Genomic DNA, 27,095 nt, shown 5'->3' with positions numbered 1-27,095 from the left:
ATTCTGACATATTTTCGTAGAATTCAGAGTTTAAAGTCAGAGTTCTGGGGAAAAAAAGTCAGAACTTTGTTTTAACATGCTATTATGACTGTATGGTTGTGAAGCCTCTCCATGCCGTAAGCCTTACAGATCACATTTATTTTCTTTATTTATTTTATTTTATTTATTGCTAGCCGCATCTGATTGGTTAATCCTCAATTTCTTTCCACCAAGGGAAGCCATTGACTCACTTACTCACTCATCATCTATATGGCTTTATCCTGACCTAGAAGACTTAGGGCATGAGGTGGCGTACCCTAACACACACAAACACACACACACACACACACACACATGCTTATTCACACACTAAGTGCAATTTGACAACCAATTAGCCTAATCTGCATGTCTTTGGACTGTGGGAGGAAACTGGAGTATCCGGTGGAAACCCACCAAACACGGAGAAAACATTAAACCTCCATGTACACAAACCCAAGGCAGGGATTGAACAAGATGGCAGTTAGTAACACTGAAACAAAACTGTTAGATGAAGTGTTTTGTTAAAATGTGAAGTACACTTTTTTTAAAAAAAAAGAGCCTGGCATCAAAAAGAAACTTGAAAGAATTAAATGTGTGATGTGTGAAGAAATACTGCATGTCTATACTCAACATGGCCGGTAGATGTCGCTAGCTGAACGCAGTTTTATCAGAAACTGACATGTTGAACTGAAACAGCCTGTTTACACCAAATTTTTAAATAGAAGAAGAATCAATCGATCTGTTTTATCCTGACCAGTTCAACAAGTTTGGTATTTAAAAATATAACGAACCACAAAAACACCTCCCATTAGTCACCAGTCAGCTGAAAGGAGTTGGTTATTTAAAACAACTGAGTAATGATAGAAAGTCCACTCCATAATAATACTACTAACAATAAAAAGCTGTGGAGTGTGACAGAACCTTACTGACACTGAGAATCTAAAGCTAGATCATCCATTCTGTTTGTGTGAAGGAGAAAAGGGAAGTCAGTCCTCTGTGGATTTCACATGTGACTAAGACTCTGATCTGGGTCAAAGTGCAGTCTGAATGAAAACATCTGCAGGGAACATCTAAACCCTGTAAGCTGATCTCGCATGAAGAGCAGGAAGCCAGTCGGAAAAGGGAAAGATGCAGTACGATTATGGAAAAAACAAGACAGAGCACCCTGATCCTGTCAAGGCAAAAGTAAAAGGTAAGTTAAAAGACACTTACGATAAGGATTGTTTCCTAAACGTTTAGGAGTTTCTAAGATAATCTTGCTGCTGTTTTGTGCAACAGTCTCAGCTACACAGTCAGCCTATGAAATATGTCTGAATCTTTTTTTGCTTCGTCTCTTATTCTCATGCAAGTACTGATTTTTATGCAGGCTCTCTTCCTGAGTGGCTTCAAGGCACCCTTGTGCGAAATGGCCCAGGTCTCTTTTCATTTGGAGAGACTTCTTATAATCACTGGTTTGATGGAATGGCGCTCTTGCACAGTTTCACAATCAGCCGTGGTAATTACTTTATCTTTCTACTTTAATTTGTCCTGGAATTAAACGATTGATCCCATGCCTGTACACTTTAAAATATGTAAAAAATCTAAAAATAAGTTTAAAAATATAATACCATGAGAGCTATTCGAATTATCTTTGAATTAAGATGTACAAAAATGGCAATACAGCGGTACCTTGGATTGTGAGTAACTTGGTCTGCGAGTAACTAGGTTTGCAGGACGAGCAAAATAATTTAGTAAATTTTAACTTGATAATCGAGCGAGGTCTTGAAATACGAGTAGTACGCATGCGCTTTGTCTGCCGAGCGTCACTTAATCACAACTGAGCCAATGGTTCTTCTCTCTCTTTTGCGATGCGGAATTGTGGGTAATTGTCTCCTATACTCAGTCTCACTGTACTGCAACAAGATTAAGAAGTCTGTATCCGTGCGAGAGTTGATTCTGTTTAACGACACATTTCTGCAAAGTCCTCAAAAGCAGGCAAAAGCAATTGTTATTCGAGAGGGTTCTCACTAAAGAAGTTTGCAGACAGAGACTCTGTCAGAGAGCAATGATTCCTTTAGTGTGTGTGTGGAATGAATTATGCTCGCAATCCAAGGTTTATTTGTATATGATAAACATAGTATACAGAATATAAATATGACATACAGAAATGGCAAAATGCCATTAGTGTATTCTATTATTTGGATTGGCTTGATAGCTTTGGATCTTTTAGTAGTTTTTAATTTTTTTGTTTTGCAGGAGAGGTTACATACCGCAGCAAATATCTCAAAAGTGACACTTACAACAGCAACATGGAAGCCAATAGAATCATAGTTTCAGAAATGGGAACCATGGCCTATCCACATCCATCCAAAAACATGATCACCAAGTAGGCATTTTGAAACATTGGTATATCTTGCCAGACTGATAGAATGGTGGAATCAAGCTGACAGAATGGCGACATCACTCTTTACAACCCATAGTAAGAAAAGCATTTCAGAAAGCGCAACACGTCACAATGTTGCCTTGTCTTTTTTGTCTCTAAATTTGTCTTTTGGTCAGCTTGCACCTACTGCAGTCTTAGATTCCTGTTCTTGGTGGTTCTTGATGGCCCATCCACCTCAAAGCTAGACATGTGCATTCTGAACTGCATTTCTCCTCGATATGATTAACGATCGGTTATTTGACCTACAATAATCTTCCTGTCAGCTTAAACCAGTCTGGCCTCTGTCATCAGCATTTCCGCCATTATAACTGTCGCTCTTTTTATTTTTGCTTTTTACATCCATTCTATGTAAACTTTCAAGACTATTGTGTGTGAAAAGTATTATTCCTAACTATTCCAAAACAGCTTCTGTTAGAAATCAAATGATAAAACACTGATAAACTAGTGCTTTTTTCCTTTCTTTCAGAGTTATCAGCTTTTTTAACCACACTGTACCAGATTTCACAGATAACTGCGCTGGAAACATAATAAAATATGGATCTGATTATTATGCCACTTCTGAAACCAATTATATTCGCAAAATTGACCCAATGACCTTGGAGACTCAGGATAAGGTAAAACAGTTACTTCTCAGTCTTTGAGTATTTTTGATGTTGATGGTTTGAATGTTGCCTCTGGCCTGTGCATGGAGTTTGCATGCTCTCCCCATTTTCGGTGGATTTCTTCCAGCATCTCTCTTCCAGGTTCCTTCCACAATACAAAGATATGACAAGTAGGAGTGGTAGTTACAAATTTCTCTGTAATTTATAACTGGGCATGTGCATGCCTGTGAACCACAGTGAATTGGCACCCCAGTGAGGGTGTCTCCTGCCTTAGCTTATTGGCATAGGATCCAAACCCCCATGAACCTAATGCTCTATGGAAAATGAGTGAAATAATAATCATTTATTATCCAAACACATGTGGGACTGTTGACTATAATGTAATTGACAGACTTAAAATCCAGCCACACTGTTTGAAAAAAAAGCCACCTCACCTCGTAAAAAAGTTTTGTAAAGTTTAGTAAAAAGTTTAGTTCAGCTTTTTTTTTGTTAAGTTTACTCATCGTTTAGAGAAATTTGCTGGCCAATTTAAATATTTCATATTGCTGTTTAGTTGACACAACGTGTGCCCAGCTTAAAATCTTAGGTTGACTCAACTTGTAATTCAAATGCTTCAAGTACTATTGGTTGTGGGCTCAAATAATTATATTTCTCTAGGGTTGTGTGTGCTGGGGTGGACCAGGACACTGTCGCTGAGTAAAGGTCAGGGCAGAGTGAGTGAAAAAGAGAGATATGGTGATAAATGGTAATAATTTACTATTCCACAAAATGGCCATTTTCACCTCTTTAGTGCAGATAAAACTAATTTGTCCTTTGATTGAATTATTATAAATCTTTTAGTATAAGCCTAAAAAATATAATATGGCATCCCACAAGGCTCTCTTTTAAGTCCACTACATTTACAAGATTTTCTTTTCTTTAAAGGTACAGTTACACACCTTGTTAAAACAACAACAACAACAACAACAACTTAGAGCTACAGTTAAACACTGTGGATTTCTGTTTCACAATTTGATATTCATGTAATTAACATTTCTCAACCTGCATTCTATTATCTGAGAAACACAGCACAAAATAAAAAAAAATACAGTATGCTAACCCTACATTACACGAGTTTGAAACACAACCCAGTCTGTTCTTCTGTAAATAGATCAGCTTGACATTTTTTTTTTTTTTTGCAAGAGGGCAAAATTCCAAAATTGTACATGCAGCAGCTTACAATCTTTAAAAAGATTGTATATATGATCATATATTCCTAATCTTTCCCTAATAGGTAGATTAGATAATGTTAGTTTTACTGCATATAATATGCTCTCTACTTTTTCAGAACTAGTTTGCTGATTTTATCTAAGCTGATACTTTAAGTTAGCACAAAAACTGACTATAAAGATAAAGACCTGGAAATTTTGCAAGCCTTGAGTTAATCTTTACCAGTTGTCCATGCTAGTGTACTTTCTCAAAACCGTTTTGCATCGGCATTCTTCAATAAATATGTGTCATCTTAATATGAAGGCCCCTTACACATGTTATTATTATTTTTGTCCAGGTGGACTACAGGAAATACATCCCTGTCACCCTTGTTATATCTCATCCACACTATGATAAAGAAGGAAACACCTATAACATGGGAACATCAATTGCAGACAAAGGCAAGACGAAATATATTATATTTAAGGTCCCTGCAGTGGAACTTGGCAAAACACAAGGTACTAGTTCTGTAGATCTGATATTTATTTTTTTTACTTTATTTTTTTGGCAATTATAAATCTGCATACCTTGTACTTTTTAGCTGGCTTTGATTGGACTCCAGCCTTGAAAAATGCTGAGATCTTGGCAACGCTTCCTTGCCGCTCCCTCCTCAACCCAAGTTATTATCACAGCTTTGGCATGACGGAGAACTATTTCATCTTTACCGAACAACCCTTAAAGCTAGACATAGTCAAAATGGCTACTGCTTACATGAGGGGGGTGAGCTGGGCTAGCTGCATGAAGTTCCAGCAGGAGGATGTAAGCATTACTCCAGACTCATCTCAATGGGTTTAGTATTTTTGCGCAATATACAGTATATATTTGATTTAAGGTCACACATGCATGAGTATTTAAATCTCTGTTGTACACTCTTAGAAGCTATTCAGACAGGACAGTTGTACGAGCGTTAAGCAGGCGGGGTAGAGTTTGCAGAAACCAGATGTTTGTCTCACTTTCTCAAGATTCTGACCTTAAACTTAATCCTATGTTTCTTGCATGATGTCGATTTATTCCAATAGCAGTATTAAGTCCAACACAGCTGACATTTGGCTGCAACCACAATATATATGGTACAAAGAGTGAATACAGTAAAAAAGAAAAAAAAAAGCTATGGAATACATAATTATGAGTCCTTATAGATGAATTTAATTATCCTTAGGAACCCTAATGTTAACTTAACTGTTATACTTAGTCATTAGGTTGCATTGTCATCCCCCCAAAACACAACACTGGGAAAATTGTTGTTTTTCAAAGATAGAATGACTTTGATAAAATTATGTTAGGGAGAAAATACAACGTCAAAACTACAGAACAGCAGTATTTACATAAAGTATTTATGCTGCTTAACTTAACTTAACTTGAACCCATACGTTTATAACAGAGTTCAGAAATATTGACTGGAGAGCCAGTTAAACAATACAGCTTCCCCTATACATCTCTACTACTCGCCTCCAAATTTAGTTAAGTGCCAAATGTACTGAGCATGTGTTCGATCACAGCAGCTTTTAAGTCATAGTAACTTTATAGTAAAAGTCATAGTCAGCAGGTGGCAATATTTCTGCTTAAAATGCTATACACCACTGCTATAATGTAACACAACAGCATGCAGAAATGTAGTAAAGTACAAAGTACAGATATTTGCTATATTGTAGATATGTAGTGGAGCAAAAGGTAAAAAGTATCCTTTAAAAAAAACTACTCAAACAACATAAAGATACGTGACATACGTGATAAGTAAATGTAATCAGTTACCTTTCATCTCTGTACACTACGCCTACACTGAGGTATCCCATTACATTTCAGCGTTTGGCAGACGCTCTTATCCGGAGCGATGTCTAGTGTTGTGTGAAGAGTTATGATGTAGAACTCATTGTTTGACAAAGTCATATATACAGTAGCTTAAGCATGACATAAATGTATTTTAGTTGATAAAAGAAAAAAACCCATAATTAATTATTGATTTGAAGACATGTCACTTAGACAGACAGATGAAATAGGAAAAATTTATCTTTTTTTAATAAATGTCAGCTCAAAATAGTGAATTTACAGCATGATTAAATTATAATTTACCATGTTTTAGCAACTTATAGATTGCTTAATTTGATTTAAACCTTTGTACAGGCGTCTAGATGCTCCTGAAAAACCCTGTCTCAGTTGTTTCCCCCTCCCAAAAAATCAATCTCGCAGGTTATTAGCATAATCAATACCCCACAAATCAAGGAGCACCAAAACGAAAAGGTGCAATTCAAGGATCAATCCTTCAAGGGGAAAGATCTTTCATGAGAATGTAATAATTATACTGTCTTAATATTAGTACCTTGTTTTTAATAGCGATTACACGCCAATATTAATATTACTGTACTTGTTAGTAATGTGTTTCAGGTCACATTAAGAAAATTAATATAAATATAAATAGAATATACTGCCTGAAAAAGTATTCAACCATATTTGTTGTCTGTTGTTGTGTATAATAATAATAATAATAATAATAATAATAATAATAATAATAATGGTTCAGAGTGCAGCAAAGTACTCCTATGTTAGCTATCACTTGCTCATGTTGTACTTAAATTTTTAATTTAAATCAAGAATACTGGAAATAAAAGCTAAACTAACTAAACCTGTATTGCTGGTTTTGCCAAATATTTCTAAGCTGATCGAACTGCATGGTAAACCGCAAAAAAAAAAGAAATTGCAAAAAAAAAAAATTGATGCATTATTATTATTATTATTATTATTATTATAATTATTGCCTTTAGAGGTGCTGAGATTAAAAAGGGTCTAAAATCCCCTATAAATCCTAAATGGGCTGTGTAACCTGTTTCTAACTACACATAAGTTTCCATGCATAACTCTTAACATTACTGTTGGATATTAATTGACAGCTGGCAACCCTACATTCGATACATTGTTCTTCCTAATTCAGGTCCTAATTCACCTCATTGACCGTCGCACAAGGAAAGAAGTTGACCTAAAATATTACACCAACACAATGGTGGTGTACCATCACGTCAATGCTTTTGAAGAGGACGGGCATGTGATATTGGACGTGATTGCTTATGATGACAACAGGCTATTTGAAATGTTCTACCTGGACAATCTGAAAAAACAATCTGCGAGCAGTACTACTGTCACGCCGCAATACAAACGGTTCGTGCTTCCACTTTCTGACAAGGTACTTAAGCTTTGGTGCTTCAATTTTCTTGTCTACCAATATTCAATCATCAATAACACGATAGTTGGTGGTATGCAAGATTAATGTTATAATGAAATTCTGAGTCAACGTCAATGATATGCTGGTTTATTTTTAACAGTTTTTAACAGTTTGGTTAGTGTTATGTACTTTAGAATCTACATTGTGACCTAAAAAAAGCAGTGCAGCTCTAGTTTGTCCAACTTCCAAACCTTTGTATCTGTATGGCGTGTTCGAACAGATTTCCATTCAAACCGGATTTCATTGGAAGCTTTTGATTTGATTTTTGATTTTATTTACTGTTCAATTGCTGTGCAATACATTCTCATTAGCTTTTTTTCAACTGCAACATAATTTTGTTCCGAATGTGCAATTCCATTGTATGTTTTTATATAATAAAGTACTCATTCATTCATTCATTCATTCATTCATTCAACTATTAATTAATTCCAATATTTACCCAAATATTTCTCCATCTTTTAGGAAATAGATATGCAACCTGAGAATTTCCCTAATGCTTGAGTTATTTTATCCATTGTAAATGCACTAGCAAAAAGAAAAATATATTTTATATATCTTAATATAATCATATGTACTGTATAGTATTTCAGGGTGGAGTTTTAAGTTCAACCATGAGGCTTTAACATCGATGTATTTTATCCATAGTGCACTGAGATGGGAGAAAACCTGGTCAAGTTGAAAAACACAACAGCGACCACCGTGAAAGGAGAAGACGGAAGATTACTCTGCCAGCCAGAGGTTATTACTGAAGGTAACTTGACGGTATTATAATACTAATCATTCATGCAGCTTTGTAACAACTTTGTGAAAAAAAAAGTAACATCAACTGATCTTGTTTGGAAACCAGGCACTGAAGTTCCAAGGATCAATTACAACTACAATGGACAGAAGCACAGATATGCATATGTGACAGAGACGAAGAATGTATCATCCTCAAAGGTGACAAAAATATAGAAGAAAAAATAGTTCATGTCAAATCTTTTTGGATTAGTTATTTTATATTAAGATGAAATCTCTGTGCAGGTCATCAAGTTTGATGTTGAAACAAAGCTGAAGGTTGAATGGAGCGCAGAGAACTGCTTGCCTATGGAGCCTGTGTTTGTTCCCAGACCTGATGCGATTGAAGAGGACGATGGTGAGCTGTTTAAGAGAATTTTTTATTTAACCATTCTTAGTAGCAGAAACAAAGCGGCCATCAAATCATCAACTTGACCGGGTCTGCTTGTTGTGTTTAGGTGTAGTCCTAACTACGGTCATAAACAGTAATCAAGGTGAAGCTGACTTTCTTCTGGTGCTTGATGGAAAGTCGTTCCAAGAACTGGCACGGGCTAGCGTGAACGCAGAACTGCACATAGACATGCATGGCTTCTTTATACCACAACATGATGCTGGAGCTCTACCTACTGGCGCCGCAGCTAAAGAATCTTTAACTCGATGCTGAATTTGCACTTTGGACTAGATTGTGAAAAAATAACTAAAACTAAAATCCAAAGTGGACATGTTACAATATGACATGTACTGTATATTACAACTGTGGTGTGAGTGAGCTTTTTTGGCATTAAAAAAATGTATGGCATTATTAAATACCGTATATTGTATTCCTCTTTATTTGTAGGTCACTTTAGATTTTAGCGTCTATCTATAAATCTAGGTGAAGTATATTTATAATAAAATCTGAAATACTGTTCTGTAAAGTTTTATGCTTTTTATTATTGCACTGTATGCAAACATGTTGTATACAAAAAACATTCATAAATACAGTTTTATGTCTCTATACAGTAGGTCATCTGGTTTCTATTCATTTCCTAAGAGCAAACTATTTATATATAACTATATATAACTATATATACAAGATATTGCCTTTTCTTTAAACTACTTTTTCATCAGGTCTAAATAAGTCTTTGTGGTCATATGTTAGTGTTCAAGTTGAAATACAACTTAAATCCTGCATTCTGGTAGGCTTGATTTTCTTACAGTTTTTTTTTTTCTTCTGTTTTAGGGTTTGTAGCTTTAAATAAATTGTGCCAAGTGCCCTTTTGACAAATTGTATTTTCCCAGCCAATCAGAACAGAGAGACTGTTAACATCCATATGCTGGATTTTCGCAGTCATTTCCCCACTCCTATTCAGGCTTTCCCCATGGATATTTGCACCAAACATCATTAAGTAAAAATATATGAGATTGTTACTTGATTAAACACCTTCAATATTTGGTGATATAAAAGTTACTAAACTAGTTGAAGAAAGCTAGGTTGTCCTTAGAGGTTAGCTGATAACTCCTAACTGCTAATTGCAAAAGTAATATATTCTAAGGGAGAAATAAGAATAAGATGGCCTTTATAGTTAGCCACTACCTTCCAGCCTAGCCTTACTTACTGTACATCTTAAAAATGGTACAACAGATGTGGGCAGAACTGGGCAGGGCTTCACACTGAGCTGGGAGAGAATATTTTGCTATATGATGTCACAATAGGGAGAATTCTGATTTGCTTGTTTAAAATCTAACAAATACAGAGGGACAAAAGACGAACAGCAGAGAATGTGTTTTTCTTATTTTTTTTGTGTGTGATTTACAGATTGGAAAACCATCTCAATGTTTCAAAATTTACAAAAAGAATTAAGTTGTTTTTTTACAAATGACTAATAATATAACATATTTTCTGCAGTATATGCAGAAGTCCATCTAATTCTGATAATAATAATGTATAAAGAAGAATAATGCATAGATTGAGGTATGGCATCTGTGAATATAAAATACAGTGCTGTCTGGGAGAAAATAAATATTTTTTGAGGAAAATCTGTGCGTATATGTGGAATGTGAATGTGGAATAAAGCTTTTTTTTGCTGACGTGACAATACATTTTAGCCTGTTCAGCTTATTAGCTCAGCTGAATTAGACCATCATTTAAGTAGGAGACATAAACTCAGTGGTAGCTGTGGGAGTGTCAGGCCAACAGCTCACGTAGAAACTTGAACTTCCTCAGTGGTTACGGGAAGTACGTCCTCTTCTGGAGGTTTTTGCCAATTCGGTCAATGTTGCCTTCCTACTTTAAGTCCTGAGAGAAGGTTCATGTACATTTGAAACTTTCCTCTGCCTTGTCCAGTATGGCAATTAGATTTATTATAAGTAATATCCTTACAGTTCATTTCCACATACACTGCTGGTTTTAACTGAAAACAGTTATACTATTTTCTTTAAATGTCAAAACTTGAATTCATAGCAGCCACATTTAAGGCTTTAATCATTATTTATCATAAGAAGTCATCTATAATCCATGTTTCATATTCCATAGCCAAGATTGTTTTAAAGGTCCCATTCTGTATTTTTCCAACAAGTTAATATAGGTCTCAAAGCAGTCCCAAAGTAGATTCATACCTCAAATTTCCTTTATTTCACTCTTCTTGCAAGCGTGCCATTTGTCTACGTAAATGAGCTACTGCTGAGTCATGACTCTTTTAGAGAACAGCACAGCGGCCAGACCGGAGAAATATCAGATATATCTGATATCAGAGGTGGAATTGTATTTAAGGGTGTAATAAAGTAAATTTACTTTGTTACTATACTTACTATACTTTGTTACTATACTTAACATTTCATGTATCTGTACTTTTCCTTAGATCTTTTACTATAAAAAAGCTCAGTACTTTTCATACTTGTACAGACATGTAAATAGAGGACTTCTACTTTTACTTGAGCAGTGTTGGGGGACATTACTTTTTTAAGTAACTAATTACATTGCAAAATTACTGTCACTAAAAATGAATCAGTTACATTACTGTGTTACTTTCTGATAAAAGTAACTAGAGTACTTTTCCACTGCAGAAAATGAAAACTCCTTAGTGGTTCCTCATGGATGTTGTTTTAATTCAAATTCAAATTCAAATTTAGTCAAGACCTTTATAATTATTTTACCATCAACACTCAGCGAACTTTGACTCATAATCTGTTAACTACTAATACCCCTATCTTACCGTGAGATAGGGGTGTAACAGCAGGAATAACAGGGGGGGGGGGGGGTGTTATCAGGGGCGGGGTTTGGGAATGACTGCTGTCTAAATAACGTATTACATTTTTGAAAAAGTAACTAAAGAACTGGGTACTTAAATGGCGGACCTAACGCATTAGATTACTCATTACATCAAAAAAGTAATCCAAGTACTCTAACGCGTTACTTTGTAAAGTTGTACTTTGTAATGTTTTACTTTGTAACGTTTTACTTTGTTACGCGTTACACCCAACACTATACTTAATCAAAATTTTATCCAGGATATCTTTACTTTTACTCAAGTATACGATTCATATACTTTGCCCACTACTGGTTCTTATATAAGAGTCACATTAGAGGGAAATCCAATGCTCTTTAAGCTCCAACCTTCTACTAAATGTTTAAAAATGACTAAACAGAGAACACTCTGCATAATAGATGCCATTTTAATATAGAAAGTATACAGTAAATGCCCTATAAGAAGCAACTCTTATTCCTGAATACAAATTGTGTAAAGTTGTTATTTTGGAATTTCTTTAACTGTTCTTCATAAAAAAAAAAAAAAGTATGTTATAGTCCATTAATAGTCAGACTCTTATAATGGTCCCCCATATAAACCGCTGCCATTGTGTACATGTTACAATTATGAAATGATGAAATGTCATGCAGGTTTTAGTAAAGTTACTCAACAAACTTATATTTCAATGCATTCTATGCATTACCATAAATATACTTTAATGACTGACATGGTCTTACCTTAACTTTCTATTGATGCACACTTTACCCCCCCCCTCCCCCACCCAAAAAATAACCTAAATTCAGTGTTCCCGAAGAAAAAATAGTTTTCTGTTTTTGTTTATTATTTATTGACTTGTGAGATGTTATTTTATTATTTTGTTAAAATACAATTTTATTGATGGATTTATTGTACATTTTGAGTCCTTGTTATATGGGCAACACAATCAATGTGATGCCTCATAGCATAATTGGAGTAATGTTATTTTTTTTTTTAAACCCTTTTTGTCATTATAAAGCTTTGAGGTGCTGCTTTTGGTTTGTAGTGTGAGGATTTCAGTAGGGAAAAATACTGGTTGATGTAAATTAGTTGCAAATATATTCCAAAGTTAACTTTACCGTAAAAAAAAAAGAAAAGAAGCTACTTTAATAACCATTTCCTTCTGTTGATAATGGGCTTTTGACATAATGATTAATTCCATCCATGCATCTAGGAACCTCCAACTAGGTGAAAGTTTTACAACCCGTTGTAAGACCTCCAGTCAACGTTCACACACTACAGACAGGGTACAGTACGGGTACACCCGGACACACATTCACACACTATGGGCAATTTGGGAACACCAATTAGCCCAATCTATATGTCTTTAAACTGTGGAAGCAAAACAACCAATTTTCCCTCCATACACACAGACACGAGGCGGGAATTGTGCTAACCACTGTGCCACCAATAATTAATTAATATAGTTATACATTTATAAAATTATATTTCTGCATTAAAATGTCTTATATTTATGTTTATTTATGTTTTACGTTTATTTATGTTTACATCACCCTGATCAAATTTGTAGATTTTTTTCATTTTTCTATAAATCTCTTTTATTTCTATTTTGCCCTTCCCAAAATGGCGGGTGTATCTCCTGCCTCGCGCTTACGTCAAGCGAGATTACGTCATATTTGTGCGACTACAGCCGTCCGGGCATGACTTTTACCAGCAAGTTCTTAAGCACTCTGTGAAGCTTTTTGTTGGTATTTTATTTAATTTTATTTAGTTTTATTTAATTATATCAGTCTGTATAGCGGTCAGGTTCGGAATGTCTCTTCACAGACTACTGAGATGTAAAGTAAGTGTTTGGAATAACATTCAGTTGTCTCTGTTTGCTAGCTAGCTAGCAGGGAGGCTAAAACTATTTGTTTGAAAGATTACTGTTAAAATGGTCACGCGTGCTTATCTAGATTTGTACAGAAACGTCTGTTTTTATGCGTTCTTACACAAATTAAATCGTACATAAAGCTGTAATGTTGTCTTAACGTTTTAAGAACAAACCTTAAAAATCTACCACTATAATCATGCAGGATTATTTTTATTCTATTTTTTTTGTACTAATCTCTATAGTGGAAACTAAGTTGCTGTTACACTAGCTAAGAGTGGACTTAACAGCTTTGCATAGCAATCAATTTGTTTTACTGTAAAATATAAATATAGCTGTATACAGTATATGATCAGTGCAGTTTAAATGTTGATGATCACATACAGACTCTTCAGGCGTTATCATGTAGAGAGACACAGAGGTCCTTTACGACCAACACCAATGGAGAGATCCGCATCGGCAAAATCCTGAAAGAAAAGTTTCCCCAAGCCTCATCTCTCAAAGTCGTGGATATTTCAGGTAAACTGTTTGTATCAGTAACCTCACTAATCTGTTACATTTTATTATAGCACGCATCAGGATTACTGGTTTTACGTGTATTTCAGGTGGCTGCGGCGCGATGTATGAAATCCATATTGCGTCAGAGGAATTCAGAGGGAAAAGAACAGTGCAGCAGCACCAGTTAGTAAATCAGGTATGTCCCAAACACAATGTAGTGCTAGAAGTTGTCAGATGATGTCATGAATTGGCATGTAAATTTGATCGTCATTATTACTTACACATCAAACATTCATATGAGAGATTTTTTTTTGATTGCTTTGACCAGTTTTTGAAGATACTAGTTTTTTTTTTAATTAACTTGTTTTATTAGAATGCATAAAAAAATAAAATAAAACAGAATATAGATTTATTGAAAATAGAATAGTTGGTCAAAATAGAATATTGTTTTATTATAAGAGAATGCATTTAGCCCCCTTAGTGTTTCTAGGCTTTGCATCGATGGATTCAGATGAAGTTGAATTCGGCACTTGCCGAGCACTTCACTTTATGCACAAGAATTGATTTGTGTTGGGACACCCTGCTTTACCTTCCTGCCATTTTACAGATCCTTAATCTCTCTTGTTGTGTGAACATTGTTCATTGCATTTGTCATTTGTTCACTACTTGAGTAGTGTTGTGTGGACCCTTTGGGTTTGTCAAAAACCCTGTCTAAAGCGGTTGAAACAATTCATTTAAATTAATGGGGGAATTTAAAGTGCTATCTCTTGCTGATGGGTGGGGGGAAATAACTATATAATATAACAAAAATTGTTTTTGTATTGGGTATTATCCAGGGACTGCAGATGAGAAATAGACGTTTGCATAATTCTGGTACATTTTACAGATATGTGAATCGATGTACAATGTCTACATATATACAATATACAATAACCTAACAAATAAATTATTAATCAAGTAATGATCAAAAGTATACACAATGGATGTGCAAATACTAGTCTATTTTGTGTAAGGAGGTCAAACACCACCGACATATTTTATGTCCTGGGAGCAATATTCAGGAACAACTGTAGTTTTATTAGAATAGGAATCCTATTCCGATTTTTTTTTTATTAGAATAAGAATCAAGTCGTTTAGAGTTTTTTTAGGATCGTTTGATTTAATTTCAATTAGAATAGACATCTTTTGTACGTATAAATTAAGTAAGGGGCCTTCAAGTCAAACCAGGGAATTTCGGGGACCTGCCGTGTTAATGAAGTGATGAAATGCTGCCTATAACAGAGAATCTAAAATAAACAGTTGTGTACACTTATATAATTTAATACAAGTATATAAATTTGATAATTTTAATGTGCGTGTCATGAATGATGCCCACAGCCCGCTTGTTTTTCATTGATTTTACATTGCTTGGTGTGAAATGTATAAATCTGCGGTGCTGTAAGAGTTTAATTTATTATTAAGCAAAGTTGAATTTATCATTTTTGACACCGTCGGTTTTGTCACTGTTTCAAAGCTGCATCTTCTGTTACTAGAAAAACGTACAGTATCGGTCACCTGTGGAGACGGCATACAACATGTTTGTTATTGGACCAGTTAAACACCACATGCGATTAAAAAATGAAATAAATAAAGAAAGAAAAGGATTCCATTTTTGTTTAAACATGTCTTTTATGAGCTCTTTGTCAGTGTTATTAAAACGCTGACCAGTTAGGACACCTCCGGAGCTCTCCTACATTTTGTTGGAGATGGGGGTGATTTTCTATTCTAAGAATTTTGATAAATAGCTCTTATTCCTACTTCTGAAAATATTGATTTCGTACTCCGAGAAGTATAGTAAATACGGGCCTTAGTCTTGTAATGAAATTTTGGGTTAAATGAAGGTGTAAAGCAGAGTACCGCGATGAGATTCTTAGCCAGGGTAAAACATCTTAATGGTAAAAATGTTTTAAAGAAGGTCGTACGGCTGTGAATGATAAACCCGGTCGTGGTGGCTTAGAGCCCACTGCAGTCGTTCAGCGGGTAAAACGCCTGATCCTTGATAATCGAGAGATTACTTGTCATTAACTAGCAGAAAAGACACTGTTTGTGGGAAATGTTAATACAATCATTCACAAACATGAACTTGGCTGGAATTTATAGCCACATCACCTGTACAGTCATGATCTCGCTCCAAGCCATTTCCACATGTTTGGGCCAGAGTTTCAAATGTGAAGCAGGCAGTCCCGTCATTGTACCCAGTACACAGTATACTGAAAAAGTCTAATTAGTTTTGACTAAGTGCTTGTGTACGTGTGTATTACGCTGTCCTGAAAAGTGAAAAAACAAAATAACAAGGTAAGAAATGTAAAAAAAAAAAAAAAAACGAGATCACAAACCCAAAAACGTGTGTGTGTATATATATATATATATATATATATATGTGCGTATGATTGGGTTGTTCTTGATCAGCCGTTACAATGTCCTTTTGCAGTTAATTACTTTCATTACCTTTATTGCACATCATTACCTATGTAATTGTCAGTACTTGTGCTGTTGTTTTGCGCTGAGCCACTAATGTCATATGAGGTCATTAAAGTTTGCTCACTCTTGTTAAAATGTATTATTTAACAGGCACTAAAAGAAGAGATTAAAGGCATGCACGGACTGCGGATCTTCACAGACGTTCCAAAAAAGTAGAATCTGCTCGAAACCAAGCTCCGATGTCTGCTGGATCCGGTGTCATTTATTAGCCCTGATTATTACAAATAAATATAAATTTTAACTATTTCAGATATTACGTGATATTTAAATGGACAGAGTGAAAATGTTTAATGGGCCTCATTTATCAACCATGAAATACAGTACAAAACGTAACATGTTTGGTCTGGCTTATAAGTTGTTGTTTTTTTCTTATAAGCCAGACCAAACACTTACAAAAGATTTAGATTCTCATTGTACTTACTTGCAAATGTTGATAATTCCAGGTTGTAAATTAACAAGTGTGCTTACAACAAAGCTGATTTATATTTAGTGATTTATACAAAACACTATAAAAGGCAAAACGCACAGAGCTAAAAACGTCCGAAAATGTAAACGGTGAAAAAGCGCCTCCTGGCATCCACTACATGTTCTCTTATTTCAGCTTCGCCACTGTAACACATCAGTCACAATAATCGATATGATCATTCTAATGCTTCCCCCATGCCATGTAGGGTGTCTTTACTTTCACGTAATTAACACAAATGGCTAGTGTCATTCATCTGCATATATGGAATTATTATTATTATTTTTTAATCAAACCATTATTCTGAAATGACTACATTTCAGGTTTAAATAATCGATTTAAACTTTCCAACATAATCCGTTTATAGAACTACAGTTGTTTACTATGATCGATATGATTTGAACTTTCATAGGATATGGAAGGTTCTCTTTTCTTTAGTTGTTTTTCACCCAGACTTAATAGATTTTTATGAACCAGATTTCTTTTGTGAAACGCTCCTCTTCAGATGCAGCTTGATAAATGAGGCCTGTTATTTGAATTCTACAGTACGCACCAAATGCTGTAGTATTGCAAAAAAGTGACTTGAATGCTGCAATGCGCACAAAAATGACACAGTATCTTAAAGCCACTGTTGTAGCCTGAGAAAACAAACGACATGGAAAGCAACTCAGAAAAAGGTGTTACTGTTAGTGTTTTTTACGAAGCCAATTATACTTGATTTACACATGAATAATTGCTGTCAAACATTTTGTGTTTGATATAATTTTTGACATGTCTTTGTTTTAGTTTTTTTTCTCTGTGATTTTGATTGATTGTGAAGATAAGGAACTGAAAGCCATTAAATCACACTTCTTGTCTGTTGTCATTTCTTTGTGGTTTTCTTTCTTATATGGATAAACCGATCAGCCATAACATTAAATCACAAAACATTAAGCTTAATATTGTGTAGGTTGCTCTTGTGCCAACAAAACAGCTCTGATCTTATGAGGCATCACTCCACGAGACCTCTAAAGATGTGTTGCGGTGTCTGGCACCAGGATGTTAGCAGCAGATCGTTTTAAGTGCTTTAAGTTGCAAGGTCGGGCCTCTATAGATCAGACTTGTTTGTCTGGTGCTTTCTATTAATGCTTGATAGGATTGCGATCTGGACAATTTGAACACCGGATAAAAACCTTGAACTCTTTGCATACTAAGCCACATGCACAGCAAGCTGAGTGTTCTGATAACTTTCCATCGTAGTCAGCATGGACTTGGCTTTTCTGTGGGATCGCACCAAAACTTGGGTGCTTATGATCTTGTCACTAGTTAGTTAACTGGTGTATAATTGATAATGAATGTTATTCAGTTCACCTCGCAGTGACTTTAATGTTATGCTTGATCGTTGCATAGATTCAAAGAGTATGGCTCTTATTATATGTGTGTAATTTATGTAATCCTGATATCTTCGGTGGATTCATTGTGACGGTCCTTTTAAAATTGTTAACTACATGTTTATCCACTAGATGTCAGGTTTTCCTTTAAAGTCCATAAATGTTATTGTTTCCAGAAGAATGAAGCTTCTTTTTCATAATGATGAAATGTTACAGAATAAATTTTATTTGGTATAAAAGAACATATTTTTTCCTTTTTTTTGTGAGTAGTCATAAAAGAAACTCGTAGTTGTACAACGCAGTGACTCCACATTCATGTTCAAATGGTTCACGTTTTGCAACAACCATCTCGGTCTTTGTATTTGAGCCAAAATGGATTTTACATGTTGTATATGGATGAGTGATTCAATATTCATATTGAAGTGTCTGTATTCTTATTAACTAAGCCAATACTAGAAAATGACTTGGTACACTCGTTGCACTTTCACTGTTTATCATAGAGTACCAATATTTATATAAAACCAAAAAAAGTAATTTGTTTAATCACATAAGGATCTCCGTAACTTTAACTTTAAAGTTGAATGTACCAACAAGATGATAGGAATGCTTTTGCCTACAGATGCTGCTAATTTTTAAGCACTGAACATGATTTAGCCGAACACTACAGCAATAATGATGATGACACAGAATATTGAATCATTAGAATTGCTTGTGGTGAAAAACTGATTGTTACAATCATTGCTCTAGACAGAGTTTTTTTGCGAGAATGCATAGACCTGCGGGGACTAATATGCCTCCCTTTGCAACAATCACTGTGACAGCAGCATGAACTAAACCTGAAAGGAAATCATTCAAAGAGCTTTCATTAGGTAGAATTACAGTAAATCATCCCTTAAACGAGCACTGGGTAGAACTGGAGCTTGAAAACGCACTGCCTTCAGGGTTTGGTACAGTCACACTTAGATGAATTTGTCTTCATTTTCCGGGTAGCTACTATAGCTGACTGTTAAACTGCTCGTTAATTCGACTATAATTATTAACTCCTGCTTTTGCCCGCACAACCTTATTTTGTAAAATGTATAAACATTTATGAGCCAGGCATTGAGGAGAAATGTAATTATGGAATTTAAAAGGATAGCGAGAACATATATGGATGTAGTTCAAGCCTTTGTTACCGAATAAACTTGGGTAATTAACATATTTTCTCATGCAGTGTTGTTGAATGCTCTTATCAGATTGGTCAGAAGGGGTTTAATCATTTTCACTCTTACTCACTCATCACTATATCGCTTTATCCTATATGTAGGGTCATGGGCGGCCTATCCCAGGAGACTTAGGGCATAAAGCCGGGTCCACCCTCTGCCAGGTGCCATTCCATTACAGGGCACACACATACTATTGGCAATTTGGGGATGCATATTAGCCTAATTTGGATGTATTCGGACTGTGGGAGGAAACCAGAGCACCATGAAGGAAACCCACCAAGCACAGGGAGAACATTCCACAAATTCGGCAAATTCCACAAACAAACCTGGGATGGGAACCGAACCTGCATCCTGGAGGTGCAAGGTGATGGTGCTAATCACTGAGCCACCGTGCTGCTGGTTTATTAATGTTCTTTAACATCATAACTTACAAGTTATGTCAGCAAAGTTTAGCTGACTGTGGTATACAGGAACCCGCATGGCTGACGAGCTCTAGAGATCAACGATGTGTGTAAGTGATCGTATGATGAAGTCTTCTTTGGGCAGAGGTTTATTTAGAGCTTTCAGAGCTGAGATTTTTTTCAGTTACTTGGTAGAAGGACAAGCTATATAGAGGTCATATTCATTATAAAACAGAGACACAAAGTCTATTTACAGTAGGAATGACTGTTTATAGCTGCAATAATGTAAATGAAAATATGATGTGTTTTGTGTTCCACAACATTAAATAGACCTAGGGACTGAGAAAAGTATGATGTGATAGTTTAAATAATAGACAGGCTTACGGAACTGTAAGGTGGACCTTCGTCAGTGTTACGAATCATAAAAAGTCTTAGCTCAAGTCATTCTCAAAAACACAAGCAATAATCCTTCGATACAACCAACCACTACTCATAATTGTTTTTGAATTCATGGAGAATTACAGTAATCATGACAATGAGAACTGGGTATAATTGAGGAAGTAGTGTTCATTGATTTTTTTTTCCCTTAGAGGCAGCCATTATACCAAACATTATTGATCTTAATAGAGCTAAATTAGATAGAGCTTCATGCCATTTGTGCTGAGCAGTTTTTATGTTTTTTACTCACATTTATTGCTTTTGTTATTTTTAAAAGAAAAAATATATATGCATATTTTTGCTGAATGTTCACACAGACAGACTAAAAAAATACTAAAAGTTTCTAGAATCCTTAAGAGAAAAACTACTGTATATCATACAACCCTGTGAGGAACATGTTACACTAAATGAACAACATTATTAAGCCAAACCTGCAATGACCTTGTATTCAAATTCATACACTTGAATATGGAGTTTGTCCCCATTTTGCAACTAGTGGACAGCCTTCCAAAAATAGTAAAAGCTGTCCAAAAGTGTTTTTTGGGGGGAATTTGTGTATATTTATTTTGTAGAGAATTTATGAAATCAGGTATTGATGCTGGACGAGAAGGTCTGGCTTGCAATCTCCATTCCAGTTCATCCCAAGGGTGCTTGATGGGGTAGGGGTCAGGGCTCTGCAGGTCAGTCATATTCTTTCATCACTGAACAAATCATGTCTTTATAGTCCTTGCTTGCACTGGGGCACAGTCATGTTGAAATAGAAAAGGACCTTCCCCAAAGGTAAGGCATTGCCCAAGATATCTTGGTATACTGAAGCTTTAAGATTGCCCTTCAACTGCCTGATTGAAACACCTGAATCCAATAATTAACAGGTTTGGCCAAATATTTTTGTCTCTATAGTGTGTAAGACCTCAGTTATTTCCACTCAGCAAAATATTGTCATAGTTAACCCCTGCTTCAAAGATTAATTTACATTGTGTTAACATATAGTGGCACAGTGGCTTAGTGGTTAGCACATGCCCACCTCGTATGTGGACCAGTGTGTGGAGTTTGCATGTTCTCCCCGGGATTGGTGGGTTTCCTCCAGGTACTTTGGTTTCCTTCCACAGTCCAACGGCATGCACTCGCTCACTTTCACTCACTCATTGTCTATACTGTACTGCGTTATCCTGTATACAGGGATGAGGGAGCCCTATCTCAGAAGACTTGGGGCACGGGCCAGGGTACGATGTGCCAATCCATTACAGGGTATACACTGAAACGCTCATTCACACACTATGGGGGATGCCAATTAACCTAATCTGCAAGTTTGTATGTACTTTGGACTGTGGAAGGGAACTGGAGACACCCACCATGCATGGGGAGAACATGCAATTCCCACACACTGGTCCACAAACAAGGCGGGAATCAAACCCAGACCCTGGAGGTGCAAGGCGACAGTGCTAACCACTAAGCCACAGAGCTTAAGCGCTTGTCCTCGTGCCCTAAATCTCCTGGGATAGGCTGCAGAGTGAATGAGTGAGTGAATGCAGTGTTTGGTTCCTAGAGGTTCCTAGATGAATGTTAGGACAGATACAGTGTAGCAGGTCTGATTACGATTATGAGGAGGATAAAAGGATGAGCTGTATGTCATGTACATGGTGGATTTTAAATTTTTTCTAAAACTAATTGCAGTATATTTTGGGTTTGGAGTGGGCTGAGACTAGAAGAGACCAATCTTTCAGTCTGTACTCGCACTCCTTAGGAGTTTTACGGTAAATTTTTTTTTTTTATATTTTTTTGGAGTCTACCGTAAATCTTGTAATAGCTCGAGCTGGAGCGCTGCTGTCCGCACAGTGCCGCGTGAAGTCGCTGCTGGAGGAGCGTCGCGCGGACCGTTAGACCGGTAGCAGAGATGGCGAAGGAGGGAACGGAGACGGCGGAGGAAACCGAGCAGATGATCGAGAAGAACGGAGCTAAAGAGCCGGAGAGCGCCGTCACTGCGCCGGACTCGAAGGAAATGCGCGCGGTGCTGCTGACAGGCTTCGGGGGTCTGAACAAACTCAAAGTGACCAAGAAAGCCATGCCTGAACCCCAAGAAGGAGAAGTGAAAATCCGCGTTAAAGCCTGGTACAGCATGGTTAATTATCCTGGTTTCTTTTCTATTCTTGTTCTTTTTTTTTTTTTGGAATGTTTTTGCTTTTAAAATGTCTATTTGGAGATGTAAAGTGTCTGTGCGCAACATGTTGCAGTAAAAACCTGCAATAATAATAATAATAATAATAATAATAATAAGGAACAGGTGCTTTAGGGTGACTGCGATGAAGAGAAATGCCATCTCAGTAGTTCTGAGTATTTTTCAAAAAGGCACAAAACAATATCAAAAGAACATGCTGATTCATACGAGACATTTTAGTTTTATTTAAGCTGCACCGTTACCTCAATACAAAAGGCATTGGATACAATTGGATGCAAATCTATAAAAAAAATAAAACAAAAACAATATGGAGAAATTTATATCAGGGATTTCAGGGTAAAGTATTTGCATTGTGTATTTAAAAAAAATTTTTTTTTAAAGATATCATTAGCACCATTTTGTGCAGCCGGCTTGAAAAAAACAATCTCTGTATATTTAATGGACTGTCATATGATGTAATATGTGATTTTTCTTTTATTTCTTTTTTTTATTATTAAACAGTGGATTGAATTTCCTTGATCTCATGGTACGTCAAGGAAATATTGATAATCCTCCGAAAACCCCTCTAGTGCCTGGATTTGAATGTTCTGGAATAGTGGAAGCTGTGGGAGAAAATACTAAAGGCTTTGAGGTACGTGACATAATCATCGACTTTCATACTCATATGTGTCTAACTATAAACCTATACATAAAGCAAAATGTGTTGGGCAATATATAGAAAATTGGGGTTTAGGACAAAAGTCTTTGCTGAGGCTGATGAGATGTGGTTCAATCAGCAAGAATTAAAAGTTAGAGTCTTGTCCCTCTAACATAGCTGTTTTAAGGCTCAAGCCAGTGTTTCACGAGACAGTACTGTTAATAAAGGGGTTCTCAGTTAGGGCATTGGTTGGGCTTCTCGCATGCCATGCACTTGGCCCAGGTTGAATTCCTAGCCGGTGCCTTAAATCCAATTATTGGGGTTGCAGGGCACCCTTTGTGCCAGTCCCAAGCCCAGATAGAAATGTGAGGATTGCATCAGGAACGGTATTCAGCATAAACCCTGTGCCAAATCTAATGTGTGAATTGGAGGGATCTGCAAGAGTTAACCCTTAAAGCTGTGGATCTCAACCCTAATCCTGGTTTGAAAAAGCTGTAAATGAGTTGATTAGTTAAATCAGGTATACTGGAAGCTGAGAAAATTGTGTGAGAGGCAGGATGTCCTCCAGGACCATGATTGAGAACCACTGCCTCGAAGGAAGCAGCTAAAGTAGAATTTGAAATTAATTTTAAGAAAACATAAAAAATGTAAAATGTTTTATAGAACCTTTGAAACAACTGTGACACACCTTGTGAGTTCCATTAAGTGATCAGGTAGTCATAGTGATTATTCACCCTGTGTGTTTTTCCTCGAAACATCAGCAGCTTTAATGACCAAACATCTGCATGCTGTTTAATCAGTTCTCTTAGTCATGCATGATGGATGTCTGCATAAAATGAAATGCATAATCAGTGTGTATTAGGGAATCTATGATCTTCTGTGTCTGAAATGGTTCAGTTAAAACCAGCTATAAATAAATTTCGAATAATGGCTGTATAATCCCTCTGTTTGAGAACCCTTGAAAGTTGTATGTAGAGAATCCTACAATAGTCTAGTGCTTCTGTAGCAAAAAGGCTTCAGTGATGTTTTTTTCTCAGTAAAAAGGTTTTAAATCTGTAAGGAGCCCCCTTTATAAATGGATTAGATTTTAGACAGTAATTAAAAATGAGATTTCATTCATCTCGCTCCCCAGATTTCCTTATACATTATTCTGCATTTATAGTGAGCATTTATTTATGATGTGCTTACAGATCGGTGATCGCGTAATGGCCTTCACAAACTACAACGCTTGGGCCGAGGTGGTTTGCACGCAGCAGGATTGGGTTTATAAGATACCTGATGAGATGACTTTCCCCGAGGCTGCTGCTTTCTCTGTGAACTTTGTGGCTGCATACATGATGCTGTTTGAAGTGGCCAATCTCTTGGAGGGGATGTCTGTATTAGTTCACTCAGCAGGGGGAGGAGTGGTAAGCCTCTGAGCCTGGGGTTATGCTTATAAGGATATAGAAACAGGTCCAGAAAAGTAAATAAAAAATAAATGTGTTTAATATTTAAGGCTTATGACATAATTCTTGCATTATTGTTGGGGTTATGGGAACATTCTGTGGCGCATCCAAGAAAAAACTTTGATATAGGGATGTGAATATAGCTGTATTTTATAATTATGTTGTAAATTTTTGTTCTAAATTGTAAAATGTGTATTCCTATCATAAGAAAGCGAATAAGTAAATAATTTACATTTTTTGTCTATGCAAATGTTTTAATTCACATACAATTAGAATGAATGAAATGGGATATTTACGTTCAGCTTGTTCCAGTTATCACTTTTGTTATAGCAGACATGATGCTCTGCTCCTCTCTGGTTAATAGTTTTTGCCCTGAATTGACTATGGATTAGGTAATAATTGTTGAAAAAATCTTCCTATACCTATGATTGGTTTAAAGTTTTAACACTAGTGACTCTTTCCAAAAATGTTAAATAACCATGTGTTCAGAGAAATTCTCTATAACTATGGTTATAATAATAATAATAATAAGTATTATTATTAATAATAATATAATTATTATTAATAATTATATTATTATTATTATTATATTTTAATAATATATATTATTATTATTACATTTTAATAATATATTTATTATTATTATTATAATTTTATCTTAAATAATACCATGTTCAAGCTGCATTCATGCAAATATTAACTAAACAACAGTGTGTGTTTGTGTGTGTGGACAGAACTGATGTTTGTGACAGTCCTGCTCTTGGCCGTGTTGTTCCACATGCCCCAAATGCATAATTCAATACTGCAGTGCAGAAAATTAGATCACTTGTATCAAGCATTTTCTGAATTAGTGATAGAAATTTATGAACCTTTAATAACATCATACCAGTGTCGTTTTCAGTTTTACGCTATTTCTTGTGTTGTGTTCTATCCGTTTTTCTACCTCGGTGACATTTTCATTGCTGGGCTCCTCTCCTGTTTATTAATGTATGTTTTGTTCTCAGGGTCAAGCTGTTGCTCAGCTGTGCGCCACCGTCCCCAACGTCACGGTGTTCGGCACAGCCTCTCCCTTCAAACACGAAGCCATCCGTCACTCCGTCACTCACCTGTTCGACAGAAACCTCGACTATGTAGCAGAAGTCCGAAAGTAAGCAGAAACATGAACTGTTTCGAATATTTCTGGTCTGTTTTAAGTGTGTTTGTGAGTTATTATTATTTTTTTTCTTCAATCACTCGGTGACACTGAGTAGAAACCTAAAAGATGTGACGGGAGTCGAAATATGGTGAGGTTAGAGAGGAACAGAGTGTGTGGATGATCAGGGGTGATCAGGCTATGATAATGTGAGTCACGCTCGGAGGACCGCGCTGATCTGAGGAGGCAGACGTTTACCTTCTCTGGATCTGTGTGGCAGCAGTCCCCATGGCAACACTCCGCTCGGCTGTAGTGCTTTAATGAAAGGAGGGGCACCAGAACACTCTTTCAAGCACACACACACACACACAAACGCAGACAGGCCTTAATCTTTTGCCCCACAGTGGACTTCACCCAGACATTACTTAATGTAATTTTCGATTGAAAATATCTTCCATATTACTTTGCATGTCGGCATTGATTCGACAAAAGGTTTTTTTCAACGCTTATCAAGTCGTTTCTAATCAGCCGGACACACAGCGGGCGCGGAGTGATGCAACCTTAGTGTAACATTAGCGGTCCATACGATCAATATGAACACCCTTAGCTTTACGTGCTGACTGATGGAGCTCGAATAAAGCCCTTGTGTACATTCGAGTGCTAATAAATAGAAGTAAAATGAGTAGGAGAAGGGAGATTAATACTCCTTTCATCTCCATAGCTCTACATTCCTCCCAGGATCAGGAGAAAAGCAAAATTAAATTGCTCTTTCAAGTCAGTCCCTACAATAGGTGAGAGTCTGGGCATCGCGAGGCCACAATGCAGGCGGTCCGAACAGCCGAGCAGAAAAGCAATGGACTGGGGAACTTTCCACGTTAATGACATGGTTCTCATGCCTTTCAATATCGCTTGTTTATGGGACTCACTAGTGAAAGCTGTTCAGCTCTTATCAGGTACAATTTCTGGTGATGGGTTTGTCGGAGCATTCATTAGTTTTTCTAATGTGAGAGGCTGATCAGTCTAGACTAAATCTTAAAATTATAATCAAGAAAAGACCAACGTGATATTAGTATATAATTGCAGATGCATCGATATTATTCCATTATTATTATTATTAGTAATCTACTTTTTTAAATCAACAGTTTTAATTAATTTAATGTAATGGTGCCGTTTCCTGCAGGCAATGAACTCCTTTTTATAATGATGCGTTTTATATAATGGCGTTTAAAGGAGACCTATAATGCAAAACTCACTTTTTAGACATTTCCAGACATCCAGTCTGCATGAACACACAAGAAGATATAATAAACAACAGGAAAACAATCCCTTGCTGTTTTTTTTTTTCATTTTTGTATCAGCCAGGGTTTAAACAAGCAAATCAGATTTCCCCCTGTTGTGACCCGATATACACACCCTCCTCCAGGCTTAGTGCTTA

The 27,095-nt window shown here is 36.1% G+C and overlaps 3 protein-coding genes across 4 annotated transcripts in view; all 3 read left to right on the top strand.

The window, feature by feature from the left end:
- Positions 1 to 1,010: 1,010 nt before the first annotated feature.
- Positions 1,011 to 9,130, top strand: bco1 (beta-carotene oxygenase 1). Its single transcript, XM_053512517.1, has 11 exons — positions 1,011 to 1,210; positions 1,385 to 1,513; positions 2,254 to 2,383; positions 2,907 to 3,054; positions 4,589 to 4,748; positions 4,832 to 5,049; positions 7,217 to 7,465; positions 8,150 to 8,255; positions 8,352 to 8,443; positions 8,528 to 8,639; positions 8,740 to 9,130. The coding sequence occupies exons 1-11, from the start codon at positions 1,147 to 1,149 to the stop codon at positions 8,943 to 8,945; spliced, it is 1,614 nt and encodes a 537-aa protein (XP_053368492.1). The 5' UTR covers positions 1,011 to 1,146; the 3' UTR covers positions 8,946 to 9,130.
- A 4,061-nt stretch (positions 9,131 to 13,191) lies between these two features.
- Positions 13,192 to 18,456, top strand: bola3 (bolA family member 3). 2 transcript variants are annotated; one of them, XM_053512618.1, is made up of 4 exons: positions 13,192 to 13,348; positions 13,762 to 13,894; positions 13,981 to 14,069; positions 16,484 to 18,456. In XM_053512618.1, the coding sequence occupies exons 1-4, from the start codon at positions 13,319 to 13,321 to the stop codon at positions 16,547 to 16,549; spliced, it is 318 nt and encodes a 105-aa protein (XP_053368593.1). In that variant the 5' UTR covers positions 13,192 to 13,318; the 3' UTR covers positions 16,550 to 18,456. The 2 variants fall into 2 exon arrangements, with proteins under 2 accessions (XP_053368593.1, XP_053368594.1); XM_053512619.1 differs by having other exon boundaries at positions 13,199 to 13,348; positions 13,771 to 13,894.
- A 3,636-nt stretch (positions 18,457 to 22,092) lies between these two features.
- Positions 22,093 to 27,095, top strand: part of vat1l (vesicle amine transport 1-like) — a 34,918-nt gene continuing 29,915 nt past the window's right edge. Inside the window, exons 1-4 of the mRNA XM_053513901.1 lie at positions 22,093 to 22,379; positions 22,948 to 23,077; positions 24,274 to 24,489; positions 25,533 to 25,675. Coding sequence (XP_053369876.1) covers positions 22,165 to 22,379; positions 22,948 to 23,077; positions 24,274 to 24,489; positions 25,533 to 25,675 — 704 coding nt within the window. The 5' untranslated portion in view covers positions 22,093 to 22,164. The remainder of the gene's footprint in view (positions 22,380 to 22,947; positions 23,078 to 24,273; positions 24,490 to 25,532; positions 25,676 to 27,095) is intronic.

Source organism: Clarias gariepinus, chromosome 15 (assembly GCF_024256425.1).
Source record: "Clarias gariepinus isolate MV-2021 ecotype Netherlands chromosome 15, CGAR_prim_01v2, whole genome shotgun sequence".
NCBI lineage: Eukaryota > Metazoa > Chordata > Actinopteri > Siluriformes > Clariidae > Clarias > Clarias gariepinus.
Note: the sequence above shows the minus strand (reverse complement) of the source record. Positions and strands in the feature narration are given on the sequence as shown.

Coding starts and splice junctions, on each gene's coding strand:
- bola3 (XM_053512618.1), top strand. CDS start 13,319: ATGTCTCTTCACAGACTACTGAGATGTAAA. Junction 13,349..13,761: donor ACAGACTACTGAGATGTAAA/GTAAGTGTTTGG, acceptor GATCACATACAG/ACTCTTCAGGCGTTATCATG. Junction 13,895..13,980: donor CAAAGTCGTGGATATTTCAG/GTAAACTGTTTG, acceptor CGTGTATTTCAG/GTGGCTGCGGCGCGATGTAT.
- bco1 (XM_053512517.1), top strand. CDS start 1,147: ATGCAGTACGATTATGGAAAAAACAAGACAGAGCACCCTGATCCTGTC. Junction 1,514..2,253: donor CAGTTTCACAATCAGCCGTG/GTAATTACTTTA, acceptor TTTGTTTTGCAG/GAGAGGTTACATACCGCAGC. Junction 3,055..4,588: donor CCTTGGAGACTCAGGATAAG/GTAAAACAGTTA, acceptor ATTTTTGTCCAG/GTGGACTACAGGAAATACAT.